The 14,535-nt window shown below is 45.7% G+C and overlaps 1 protein-coding gene across 19 annotated transcripts in view; it reads right to left on the reverse strand.

Moving 5' to 3' along the window:
- Positions 1 to 14,535, reverse strand: part of LOC133117882 (neurexin-1a-like) — a 366,671-nt gene that overhangs the window by 324,032 nt on the left and 28,104 nt on the right. For 16 of the 19 annotated variants that reach the window (XM_061227382.1, XM_061227381.1, XM_061227377.1 and 13 more), the window contains exons 3-4: positions 13,400 to 13,417; positions 11,911 to 11,940 (exon numbers count right to left, since the gene is read on the reverse strand). In XM_061227382.1, the coding sequence (XP_061083366.1) occupies positions 11,911 to 11,940; positions 13,400 to 13,417 (48 nt within the window). The remainder of the gene's footprint in view (positions 1 to 11,910; positions 11,941 to 13,399; positions 13,418 to 14,535) is intronic. The other 3 variants (XM_061227383.1, XM_061227369.1, XM_061227384.1) reach the window with 1 other exon arrangement.

Genomic DNA, 14,535 nt, shown 5'->3' on the forward strand with positions numbered 1-14,535 from the left:
CTTAAACGCGTTAGTCTCCACTGATCTTAATAGCTCTACTGTATCATCTGGGGGCTGCACAAGCAGGCTGCATTCACAGCTAAATAAAGCCATCTCTGAACATTAACGCCATCCATAAATTGAAAGATTAGGAACATCTACTCCACTTTCACACTGTACTGGCCGTGAAATACCAGCCGCAATCAGCCCCCCCCCCCTCCCCCTCCCCCTCCCCGATTACAGCGAGCTCATATTCCGTACTGCGGCCTAATTTAGCGACGCTATAACGGTTACAGCATTCAGCGCCGATGCTATCACACGCACACACATTTTTAAACGCCGCGCTCAACCGCATCTGACTGCAACTCAGGTAGGCATGCCAACATTAGACTGAACAGAGCGGGGGGGGGGGGGAGGGGGGTAACCCTGGGCGGTAACCGGATTCGACAAACCAGCGGTGCGCCGTGTCCGAACCCGTTTCCGTGGCAAGCTTCCCGCCGTTACCGTGACAGCGCCGGCGGATCGAGGAAGCCGGCGAGGGAAAGGGTTAAAAAGGCAGAAAATCAAACGCGGGCCCAGGAGGAGGGATGGAGGGAGGGAGGGAGGGATGGAGGGAGGGAGGGGGGGACGGACTCCGGATTTCAAAGATAAATCTACAAAGCGAGAGTGATAATGGATTCAGGGCAGGCGCCGGTGTGCTCAGCCACCGGCCGCCGAGGAACACGGCCGCACGGCAGACGCCCGGCGCGGTGACACAGGGATCTATATTATCTGTCAGGAGACGAGGCCGACAGCGGCTCACGCTCGGGATGTGAGCCTTGTTTGTTTGTCTGTGTGTGTGTGAGTGTGTGTGTCTGTGTGTGTGTGTGTGTGTGTGTCTGTGTGTGTGTGTGTGTCTGTGTGTGTGTGTGTGTGTGTGTGTGTGTGTGTCTGTGTGTGTGTGTGTGTGTATGTGTGTCTGTCTGTGTCTGTGTGTGTGTGTGTGTGTGTGTGTGTGTGTGTGTGTGTGTGTGTGTGTATGTGTGTCTGTCTGTGTCTGTGTCTGTGTGTGTGTGTGTGTGTGTGTGTGTGTGTGTATGTGTGTGTGTGAGTGTGTGTGTGAGTGTGTGTGTGAGTGTCTGTGTGTGTGTGTGTGTGTGTGTGAGTGTGTGTGTGTGTGAGTGTCTGTGTCTGTGTCTGTGTGTGTCTGTGTGTGTGTGTGTGTGTGTGAGTGTGTGTGTGAGTGTCTGTGTGTGTGTGTGTGTGTGTGAGTGTCTGTGTGTGTGTCTGTGTGTGTGTGTGTGTGTGTGTGTGTGTGTGTGAGAGTGTGTGTGTGTGAGTGTGTGTGTGTGTGTGTGTGTGTCTGTGTGTGTGTGTGTGTGTGTGTGTGAGAGTGTGTGTGTGTGTGTGTGTGTGTGTGTGTGTGTGTGTGTGTGTGTGTGTGTGTGTCGGTACGCGAGACGGCTCTCAGGCAGGGCCGCTGTGGCACGGGGAACACGGCCAATTAAGCCAATCGTGTCATTCTGAGGTTTTACATCGAGGGGGCCTCCATCACGACCGATTATCACACCTGAACACCTACATCACGACTGATTATCACACCTCAACACCTCCATCACGACCGATTATCACACCTCAACACCTACATCACGACTGATTATCACACCTCAACACCTACATCACGACTGATTATCACACCTCAACACCTACATCACGACTGATTATCACACCTCAACACCTACATCACGACTCATTATCACATCTCAACACCTACATCACGACTGATTATCACACCTCAACACCTACATCACGACTGATTATCACACCTCAACACCTACATCACGACCGATTATCACACCTCAACACCTCCATCACGACTGATTATCACACCTCAACACCTACATCACGACCGATTATCACACCTCAACACCTACATCACGACTGATTATCACACCTCAACACCTACATCACGACCGATTATCACACCTCAACACCTACATCACGACTGATTATCACACCTCAACACCTACATCACGACCGATTATCACACCTCAACACCTACATCACGACCGATTATCACACCTCAACACCTCCATCACGACTGATTATCACACCTCTACACCTACATCACGACTGATGATCAAACCCCAACACCTACATCACGACTGATGTAAACAGTCTGGATGTTCACAAACGTCCCCATACAAACGCACACAATGATAGTTATGAATTTCACTTAGAGTGCCCTTACATTCTCAAAGTGCTTTACAGAGGGGGGGGGGGAGCTTGCCTCAACCATCAATGAGGTGCTGCACCCACACAAGCAAAAATATTCACACATGCAAAACCACGCCCCAAATCCGACGCTTCAGGCCACAACTGACATATACGCACAGCACTTCAGCGCGACCTTGTTCTCCACTTCAACAGACTTAAACACCGGTATTAAAAAGGACGGTGTGAATGCAGGGGAGGTTTCCAGATCCCTCCGAGCCATGGAAAGGCCCGAGGGGATGAGAAAGGGGATTTTAACGCGTACTTAAGCAAAACCAAGCCATGGTCGCCAGTGACAACTGTAATCCTCCAGAACGTAGCGGGATGAAGGATATCGCTGAGGAGGAACCAGCACACAAAGCACGTTCAAAAACACGGAGGGCCAAGGAAACTGCAGTCATCCAAATATTTTACTGATATCATTACAATTCGCTGTTGTGGCAGGTATAATGTTAGCTGAAATATGACAACGGCATTTAAAAAAATTAAATTACATTCAATTATCCGTTTTGGCTCAACAAAAAAAAAAAAAAAAGAAAGAAATTCCCGGCAACAACAGCTCAGCATAAACAAAAAATTCAGAAGGCTAATTCACTCATATAAAAAGCACCAGATTGCCTTTTCAAATGTGGAGGTAACTTCATTAACAACGATCGGATTTTGTTAGAACAGGGAGAGGAACAAGGGCTAAAGAGTGTTTAGAAGACGCAAGGACATCTGCTGTCAGCCCTCACCTCTCTGACAGGCAGAATTAGTGGTCTGTTTCCACACAGGAAGAGGAGGCGTCTCACTTCCTGACAGCAGAAAAATATCGTGCATCTAAATCTCAATGTGAGGCAAGTGGAGAGGGAGTGTGGGGCGGGGGGGGGGGGGGGGGGTGTTGAGGACACCCAAATCCTCCAACATCAACATCTGCCGCTTCACACAAAGTCTCACCAACCTCAGGCGAAATTCACACAACAGACAAGTACTGAAGGTACCATTCCTACACCGTGGGCCTTGGGTTGCCTTTTCTGTCGCTACAGAACTGCTCGCTGTTACCAGTGCATACGGGTTCTGAAATAAAGAGCAATCCCCTTTTCGGTTTACATAAAACATTTCAAATGAATGTTTCTTGGCTGGCTAGACGAGAGTCATCTAGTTGCATCTTCTCAAAACGAATAGGGAGGGCCAATTTACTAACTACCATATAAGCCTGACCCAATTAAAAGATTAAACCTTCACAATATAATTATTCAATTTTATTTTATGACGTTAAAGTCCAGTATGAAAATCTTTGCTTTCAAACTCCATTCCAAGTACTAATATCACTGCTAAAGACTTCAAGGCAAGTGCAATCCGGATCCAGTCGGTTTGAAATCTATAATTGAATTCTACACCGGAAAATTATGGAAAATATAGTTGGGGGAAAATAAGTTTGGCGATAAGCAGTCCTTCTGTGTTGGTGAGACTGGCGTGTTAGAGATATGAACACAGGCATTTCTAGGCTCTGTATCTATAACATTGAGGGCTTGCGTCCATCCAACTCAATTTCCTTTCTTGCTTTTCCCTTCCAAAGCTGCTTTTTCAGCCAAGTGACATTGGTTTCCGTCAGTGGAGAGTCATTCTAAATAAACTCATTCCCAAAAAAATAAATAAAAAGGCTTTTAACTTTAGTAACATTATTTACCTATTGCCAATGACCGAAGAAAATAAACGTGGAGAGAAAGCAGTCTCCCGTTTAAAAGTAGGCCACTGAGAGAGATAAAAAGTTGTGCTTTTTGTTCCCTCTCTGCTTAAATGAAAAATAAATGACGCCACTAGACCAGCTCTCCCAAATGGCAGAGTCCAGAGTCCAGAAAGCTTCCTCCGTTATTGACTAACAGAAAAAATGGAAGTTCAATGAGGTTCGGCAACCATTAAGCAAGGCGCCATTTTATCATCACTGGGCCACCTACGGGAGAGGACGGGGTTCCAGGCCCCTTGCCTGGGTGCCGCACACAGGCAGCATGGTGGCACAGATGCCTCGCGAGGAGGAGGTTCTAGGTTTAAATGGGCCGGTCAGATCTCCTCGTGTTTGTGTGGGTTTCCTCCCGGTACGCTGGTTTCCTCCGCAGTCCAAATACATGCAGGCTCAAAAGGCTCTCTCGATGTCCATTTTAACAGCACCACCCACTGAGCAAAAGACCTAGACTAGAGAGCTGTAAACCTTGGACTGAGAGACCTGCTGACAGAAACAGACTCATTTAGGCCCAATTCAGTTCAGGTTTCACCTGGATATAGCCTGAATACATCCTATTTGGCGAGAAACCTTGTCACTTTTCAACAAAATACAGCCGGGAGTTCAACCGCCTCGATATGTAGGTCAAGAGACGTCTAGATATCTAGATAAATTAGTCTGTTTCTGTCAAAAACGTCTCTCAGTCCAAGATTTACAGCCCTCTAGACATCTAGATTCTGCCTGTTGCTCACAGGGTACCTTGGTTAAATTAAGGCTAAATTCAGATACATAAAAATAAAAGATGAATGTTTGAGTGTCCGGTCCAGAAGACTGCCCTTAATCTTGATGATGGGGTCATCTGGGATTGGTTTGCACTTCATTGTACGTCGCTCTGGATAAGAGAGTCCGCTAAATGCCGGTAATGTGGGTCGACCTCTGTTATGAACAGTAAATGAACGTCCTCGACACCCACATTGGTGACAAAAAAAGCAGCAGTAAATATCACATTCCCATCTCAACAATAACTTGTGAAATGTATTTCTCCGATTGTTCTAACACCAAACGGTAATTATGAATAAGGAAAACTGACAATTATATTTCCTTGTAAGGCACATTTAAACAAAGGCATAAAAATACAACCCCATTACCTCAAAGAATACCGTAAATAGACTGTTTCTAAGGATAAATCATTTTACAGTGGCTGTTATTTTCACAGCAGGGCCTTTTGTGTTCCCTCTTTATAACACAATGTATTGCGGTTCATTCATGTCATTTAACTCTTGTTGCTCGTGGCCCAGCGTTTCGCCTCACGAACACTGGCCGGATTACGAAGCGGTGTTTCACAGCAATTATCGCGCCCGAGACCCGAAACTTCGCCGTAATTTAAGTCAGGCCCCGGTTTGTTTATCCAGCCGCATTAAACAGGAGGACCACAGTGAAGCCAACTCCATAATCGTCCTTTAAATACTCTATTGATTGACAAGGTACACTAGGCTTTTATTATGAAGGCAATTTATGGCCAAGGGTATAGAAAGGACAGAGAGGTGTGCTTGGGTAAAGACCCTAAGGGGATTTGCACAAATGCAGCAGTCGCCCGAAACACACGGCAGGCGATGTGGATCCAGAGGATGTGGACTGGAACGACCTACTGGGAAGGCTGGAAAGCCCAGTGCTCACTTTAAATAAATAAATAGAAAAAGGATAAAATGTACGAATTAGCCGGATTTGAAACCCGCGAGGCCCTTATAAGGCAGACATGGGCCCCTCTCTTCCCAATCGCCGTGGATTTACTGGGAATAATTAAAGGGACGCCATTCCCGCTCAGAAAGGGCCGGAAAAAGCAATCATTGTGAAAGGAAGTGTAATTTAGAGAAAGTGCAGCTCCACCTGTAAGCCCTGCTCTTTGCAGCCTGGGGGCACTTTTAAGCCGCGCACGGCGTTCCCCGCAAGGCGCTCCCCGCAACGGCAGCGATTAAATACACCGGCCGTCTGTGTGTCGATAGCATTATGACTTATCCCTCTATAGCCAGAACGTCAGTGAGAACGTATACCGTTCCGCCTGAGATGGGAACGCGTGCATACAGTCACACATGCGCACAAGAGTGCAGACCAACACGCAAGCCAAGGATTTTAATATTATTATATATATATTTTTTAATCACAGGTTGTTAAGTGGTAATAAAATCTGCAGCATCAGAGTTGCGATGTTTGGAAACAGTCAGGACTGTGGAGTAAGGGAGGGTGGAACCTGCAATAACAATGGGACTAATAAGCACGCTAACGACAATTAATTAACCGCGGCTGCTCAGCGAGGCACCGAGACTATGGCGACACAGACCCAACGGCGGCGAGTCTACCTCCCTAATGACACCAGCCTGTGCTGGAGCACTTATGGCCTCATCGATGATCATAACACCAGCACTAAAAAAAACATCACCCCCACGGGAACAGCCGCAGAGCTGTCACCGACAAACCAGCCAATTTGGAACGAGAGGCGTCAGAGACGCAGTCCGCATTCCGTGCGAATGTTAAATACACGGCGAACGCGGCCTAATCTATTGCGTGACTTTAATATACGGATATTGTCATATTATACCGTACAGCAAACGGTATTTTTATTACATAATCGTGCCTATAACTTTGCGTAGCCTAATACGGTTGATTGTCTGCATAGAATTCAGCATTCCCGATACCTTTTCATGTAACGTCAATTGCATAGCCTACATAGTAATTGCAATGGGTGACGTTGCTATAATGCCGACATAATGGGAGGAAACCTGGTGGCGGTTGCACGTGCTCATGGGTTACGTAATGGCGGGAGATAAGCTACCCCGAGGCTGGGGCGCAGACACGGGGACTGTGCGCCTCTTCTCGGCAACATTAAAGCCGTTTCAGCCGGAGCAGGAGGTGACGGACAGACGGAGCCGTGCTCAGAATTAGATCAGCGTGCTGTTTTACTGCGTTTGCCAAGTCAGCGCTCCGTTGCCCCTTCTAGCTCGCCTTCTGCTTCCCGGTCAGGGGGGGGGGGGGCGGGGGGCAGCTTTGGCAGTTATTTTATGAAGAAGAAACGGCGGTTTCGCGTCGTCTGTACACGGCTTAATTCTACACGCGTTCAAACCGAATAGGAATCGGCGTGTGCCGACGGAATGAGGCGGAGAGAGTTCTGGCGAGTGGACAGGACGAGGAGGGCCAAAACAAAACGCGTTGCAGCCAAAGCCTGCTTCTCTCCCGTTCCTTGATTCCAACGACAGCTTCTGCGTGTTTGTCACCGGGGGACTGCTTAACACCCTGCTAATTTGGTAACCAATCTTATTTTGGGATTTTAATGGTGGAAGCCCATGTTTTAAATTAACTGAAGACTCGCAGAGGCAGGGTGTGATTTTAAATTTAACTGCTCGAGCAATAACGATTTATGCAGTTATTAAATTCCTGATGGAAGTGAGGTACTTGCAGTGCCACGCACAATAATAACTGCCTATGTTACTAATGTCCCGCTACTGAGAAAACAATGTTTCATGCCGCTAATTCAGGAGTGCACATTAGCCTTGTTAAAATTACAACTGCCTGCCATTTCTTACACAGTAATTACAAATGATACAATTTCACACGCAAACTTGAGTAATGTTTGGAATAATGCGGATTGTTTTCACATACATACAACGCAATGTGTATTTAATTTTGTTTTGATTCACTTCAAACCAGATTATGTACATGTACACCTTTGAAACAATGATTACGTTTTTTTAAATTATTTAACACTATAAAGCTTATACACAATGATGGCGGGGTTTATACAAAACCTGCGTATCACAAAACCGCACGGAGACATGGTCACGCAGCGATTACTGAAAGTGAAATACCTCACCCGACCAACAGGGGGAGTAAACTCACTCGGGGTGCCGTTTAACCTGCTTGTCCTTGTCATGATTAATGAGACTCTGTGACATTATCACCGGGGAGAGTGAAGGGGAGGAGGGGGGGGAGGAAGGGAGCGTTTCTGGCAGAACAGCGACATTCTGTTCCCAGAATGTGATATTTTTTCGGGGAGCCGCCCCAGGTGGTCCCTGGCAGCAGCAGTGGGGTCTGGTGACTCACGCACAACTGCCCATGGAGACCCGACTTGTCTCCCTCATGAGTCACAGCCTCTCACATGGAGACGGGCCAGACCCACAACTTCTCTGGGTTTAAAAGGCATAACTACAGAATTTTTATGAAGCAGAATCGGTATTTACTGCATATATCAGGTACAAAACACTTTCGGTCACACTACCATAAGGTTCATGAATTGGCATTAACTAATATAGTTAACATTAATGAATAATGGACAAATAAATAAATTAAGCATGAAATTAATGTTTCATTAGTTAATGTGTCTGTTAACAACTAACTAACATAGTTGTTACATTAACATGTATACATTAGCAAACCATAGGATGAACTTATCATTAGTTAACCATTAACAACTGACTTTTTAATTCCAATATGAATTGGCAATGACTAATGTAGTTGTTACCATGAATGAATGATGTACAAATACATTAACTGGGCTGTACAGATTAGCTTCTCAGTAGCTAGCTAGTTAGTTCGTTAACAACTACATTAGTTCATGCCAATTCAGGGAACCTTGTAAAGCGTTACCAATTATTAACTTTTTACTAGATGTCCTAAATGGGAAGTAGGGGACTGAGGGTAATTGTAGTAGTAGTAGCAGTAGTAGCAGTAGTAGCAGTAGTAGCAGTAGTAGCAGTAGTAGTAGTAGTAGTAGTAGTAGTAGTAGGAGCAGTAGTAGTAGCAGCAGCAGCAGTAGTAGCAGTAGCAGAAGACGTAGTAGCAGCAGCAGAAGTAGTAGTAGTAGTAGTAGTAGTAGTACCAGATATAAAATGTGTATCACACCAAATGAAAGCATATTCAGCACACTGATGTTGTGTTGTCGGAATGAGATCGTGTTCCCTCAAAGACCCATGAGCTCCTCCCAAGAGCCCCTCCCAAGAGCCATCAACCTCCATATGCAATATCCCATTCACTTTAACAGACAGAGAAGATGTCAACAGCAGATCAATACAAACGAAACACGAACAGCACAGATTAAAGCTGTTCACCGTTCTGTCCACGATCAGTGCCAGACACACAGTCACACCCAAAAGGGATTCTCAGCCTAGCAGCGAGCATTCGGTAGAAGCAGCAATGTCACAGGAAAAGAAAGAGAAAAAGAGAGAAGGAGCGAGCGAGGAAAAGAGAACACTTACCTCCTGCACGGGCATCTAGGCTTGACCCCACATCCACATGATTTTAAAAAAATGCATTTTCACACATAAATCTGCATGCACTACATTCACAGTTCGAGAATAGCGGTAATTGCACAGAACCGTGACGGTGATCCGATAATGTCAAACACGCATGCACAGGGCATTTAGCTGCATGTTTTAAAATAAAACAACTCATCAGCAGAATGTTCAGGTATTCGTATATTCTACATGTGCGTGTCTTACCTGGGACGGTCTTGATCCATTTGGATGAGACATACAGTGAGATTCACTAGCAGCAGGGCTGCGACTCGTCCTAAAAACGATTGATGGCTTTTTTATGAGGAGGAAATAAATGAGAACCATGTTTGAAATGGCATCAAATTTTCAAGAGCGACACAGCGTGACATCCTTACCTTGATAACAAGACGCAAGCTGATTTAGACACCAAACCATATTAAATATTAATAAATCAGGGCTATTTAGAGAGACAAGTCATTCACAGCTTTCACACAATTTGCAGAATATCAACCGAAGCAATTTATTGCAGATGAAAATGGAATACTTGAATTTCACAGACAGGTCTCGCTTTGTCATAATTTAAATTGGAAGCATTTGATGTCGTTCAAAAAATATGAGGCCACTTATTGCAAGTGTGTTTACAAGCCAATCAGAATTTCCTCTGTGTCGGAAGTATCACAGGCAGACAATTCAAGTTTTCCAAAGGCAATTCAGTATATGACAAAATAAAAAATAAAAAATAAAAACATTTTCTTCACAAGCTTAATTTCCATATCATTTGACTCCACCCCCAATGTCTTGTCAAACTTTCTCAAACACCTACACTCCTGCTAGTCTAGTGACAAACCACACACACAGCACACGCACACTCACATGCACAAACACACAAACACCGCACACATACACTTGCACACACACTCACTCACTCACTCACTCACACATACACACTCACTCACTCACTCACTCACTCACTCACTCACTCACTCACTCACTCACTCACTCACTCACACACTCACACACTCACACACTCACACACTCACACACTCATACACTCACTCACACACTCGCACATACACTCGCACACTTGCAGACTCACTCACTCATTCACTCACTCATACACTCACACACTCACACACTCACACACTCACACACTCACACACTCACACACTCACACACTCACACACTCACACACACACACACCACAGCCCACCCCTATGGCCTATCACCCAATGGGGAGAAGAGTCAAATGAAGAGGTTGTGTTGACCACTTACCCACCCCCTCCCCTCACCCCGGTGGAGCAGAGCAAGCCGGAGCGGGATGAAAGGCCCAACGTGGAGCGGGGGAGCGGCTCCCCCCGGCCCTGGCGCTCCGGTGCCGTTAAACGGATAAAAAAAGAGCAGTTTACCGGTTGCTGAAGCAGTGCGGGGGTGCGCGCCTGCCTCGGAAGAGACAATCCCCGCTTCAAGTGTCATTTACGATTTCATGCATCGAGCAAAAGAAAAATGTTCCCGCTCCATTTTTCTCCAGCAGTGAGAGGCAGAAGTAAAACAGTACTTACCTCCTTCTTCTCTGAGCAAAACCATTTTCAGCACACACACACACACACACACACACACACACACACACACACATTCACGCGCACACACACACGCTCGCCCGCACATCCATCAAACAGGCCCTGCGGCTTATATATTCAAAGACACACACACACATATATATGAGGCCACAGATATATACACCCATACAGTACACATAAGCAGCCCCTTGCAGTTAACATGTGAATACTGAGGTAGATATAAAATGGGGAGTACCTTTACTTTTACCTATGAAATTGATGAAATGAGTCCATGAAGAAAGACGTTTTCCAGACAGAAGGAATATAAAGGAGAGGAGAAAGACATCCATAAGAGTCGTGGCCAGGTGTAAAATGCAGGAACAGAACAGACAGACACGGTGAACGAGAGCACAGAGAAGGTGTGGAAGGATGGCGTATGAGACAGTGCATCTGTGGGGGCGGAAGTGAGTCACTTCCTGTCCTGCTGCATGCTGGGATACATGCTAGGCCCAGGTAAGACAAGGATGACGGTAGCGGGTGGTGTTGACCAGCTTTTGGGGGGGAGAGGGGGGTGGAGGTGGGGGGGGGGGTTTGGGGTAAGGCAGCCTGGTATATGTCTAAGGGGCATTCCAGCAGCCAAAATTCATATTTATATATATATGATATCATATTTTCTGATTCCACGTTCTGTAACAGTCATGCTTTGCCCACAGCATTTAATTGATAAAACAAAAACAAACAAAAAAATAGATGAACAGATGAGCACAATAAGTGGAGGACACTTTTTGCCGAACAGCCTGCTTGGAAATGAACTGCTGTGTTAACGGCAGACAGGAACAAATCAAAACAGGTGGTTCGGAGAAAAAACAAACAAGCAAAGCATTTCTCCGGACGATGGGATGCACGATCATTCAAAACAAACAGAAAAATATATATACGATAAGACAAGGCGATGGTTAGAAACCAAACCAACCAAGAACGCGCAGCCCCATAAACAGCCCTATGTGAGCGTGAGTCCGGAGGGTTTTCCAGCCCTTAAAGAAGGTGAGAAGCAGCTACTTTCCGCAGGTGAGGGGAGGGAGGGAGGGAGGGAGGGAGGGTGGAGGAGGGGGGGGACACACGATGGAGGCAGAGAGTGGAAAAGGAGCAGAACCCATACCTTGGTCGCCCATCATCAGGTGCGCGAGACCTTAAAGGGAAACAAAGCACAGTCAGAAGAGAACAAAGGATCATGGGAAGGCGGTGAGGTCACACTGAGGCTGAGACATCCGTGGATGTCAGTAGCGCTGGGGGGGGGGTCGGGGGGGGGGGGGGGTCAGGAGGCAGGAGAGGACAGAAGGGAGAGTGGGGAAGAGGGTAGAGGGCAGGGATCTGGAGGTTTCTGGAAACAAGCATCATCTCAACCGAGCGGTTGTAATGCTTCGACTTACTTTAAGAGACAGAATATCTCAGAATGGGGGCGGGGAGGGGAGGGGGGAGGCAATGCCTTTTAGGGTTTCCAACCCACAGGTCCCAGTCCAACCACCAGCTCAACCCAGCCTTCCACCCCACCCCACCCCACCCCACCCAACGGTCTGATGTCATGTTTACATTGCAAAGAAAATGGGGCAAAAACAAACCAAAACATGAATACTGGACTCTTATTGTTAACAGACATGTATTTTTTTGAGTTAAGTTCTTTTTAAATTTCACGCATATGCGCAGGGTCTGATCATTTTCCCCTCATCAAAGGTCAAAATGAAAAATCCTTTATCCATAGAGAAAGAAATGGCAGCGGTTTCAAAAACACACCTTCCTCCATCAACAGGCCAGGTTTCATTCGTGTAAAAACGAGGGATTCTAGCCGTTCTCAGAGCCAAGAGGCTTCTTTGAAACTATGGGCCAACACTACTCACTTCTTTCAACAGCAGCCATCATCAATACCATTAATAACACAAAGCTTTGAGTCATTTTCCAAGAAATAATCATAACACACCGCGACTAGTCTCAATGAAAATACAATGTTGCATATATTTTTAGCTGTCTGGAGCGCTACCTGCAATAAATAACACATTTAACACATAAACACTCAGCTGAGCCAACTGTACTTTTTTACTACAACAAAGAACTATTGTGAAAATTGCTATAATTTTCAGGTTTTATCTGCAGGCAGTAACCTGTGGGAGAGATCCATTAGGGCCAACTACCGCATGCTGGCTCAAAATGGCTGCCCACGGCTGTTCTTGCACAGCTGTGTGAAGTTGTAGAAGTGAGCTGCTGATAAGGAATGGCTATAATAGCATAATAACTAAACGTCAAGATTAATATTACAGCAACACTTCCTTGTGACATCTCTGCAACTTTGTGGAGTCTGCCCTGGTCAGGCCAACCTGCTTAATCTCCTTGGAACATGTCAATACCTTTCCCTATGACATTTGCTTTAAAAAGTGTAAATAAAGAAAAATGAATTTAATCGCCGACTTTAAGTTACCACATTCCTTGACATCCCATTCGACAATAAAGACCATCATATCCATTAAAATGACATTACAGTAACGCAAACTCCACTTACCGTGTCAAGAGATGGGTGAACAGTTCAAGACACCAGCAAATTATTAGCTTTAGTTTGATATTTTGTTAAATAAGGATATGGATAAAATAATACCCACCTTGAACATACTTGTCTTCTGAAAGCACGGACGGGCAAGGAGAAAGAGAGGAAGACATTTATTAAGCTGCATGCAGACTGGAACAGGCCATTGCATGTCGTTATCATGCAAGGCATTAAACATCACATGCAAGTGCCCTTCTGTCGCCCCCTGTAGGCGGGAGGAATACATTGCTGGAGGGGCAGCAATGACTGTCTGAACATTTCCTCAATGTTCACCTCTGATCTCTACCTGTAACTCCATCTCAACCTCACTGACTTACAAGAGGCCAGATGATCTAATTTAATTACAAAACCTTGTAAATTGTAATTGCGTTTAAAATGCGGTGTCTGATTTTACTACTTAGGTGTGAAATGCGAAATTTGTGAGATCGTAGAAACGGTCAGTGTGGACACGTAACAGTCATAAACGGTAGGTGTGCCAGAAGAAAAAGTGATTCTGTTCCAATGGCAAAAACTATAGAAAGACAATTAAATAAAATGTACAACGAAAGTCATGCAGGAGGGAGAACAGATGACAGTGAGTGGGATATTGTGATATGTGCTATGCGATGGATGATGGGTGTTCCGTCACAAGAAACGCCATTTCCACAAACAGTCCGTGAAGCACGACAAAGTAAGGAATACAGACGTCAGACGATCGAATTCCTGCACGGTTAAAATTAGCAACGCAGCGGGACGGAGCCATTTCAGCTGACATTTATATATTTTAAAAAATACGATAGGCTATATTTTCTCTTGTGTATTATTCCTTTTCACAGAAGAATAAACGGGCCGTAAGACCATCCTAAGCATATTTCATGCTTTTTTTGAGTGAATTTTGAGAAAACAAAACTGCAAGGCGGAGAGTCAGGATTTAAAACGCCGTGAAGAGTTGAGTGTTAGCTTCCACGAGACTGCGCTACGGCTATCTGGACGGATCGCGATTTCCCGTGGCGACAAGGTTGCTATTCGCGTGTAATTAATGCCAGGTGCAGTACTTCGAAGATCGAATACTAACGTTGGAGAACAGCACTGTCGAAAGCTAGTCCCAGGATGTGTACGTGACGCCTTGATATTTATACGTTCGCGTTTTCAAATGGGTCGCTAAGAAGCCCTGATCCCTAGGTGAGGGTAATATCATGCTTCCAGTCAAAC

Source organism: Conger conger, chromosome 18 (assembly GCF_963514075.1).
Source record: "Conger conger chromosome 18, fConCon1.1, whole genome shotgun sequence".
Classification (NCBI taxonomy): Eukaryota; Metazoa; Chordata; class Actinopteri; order Anguilliformes; family Congridae; genus Conger; species Conger conger.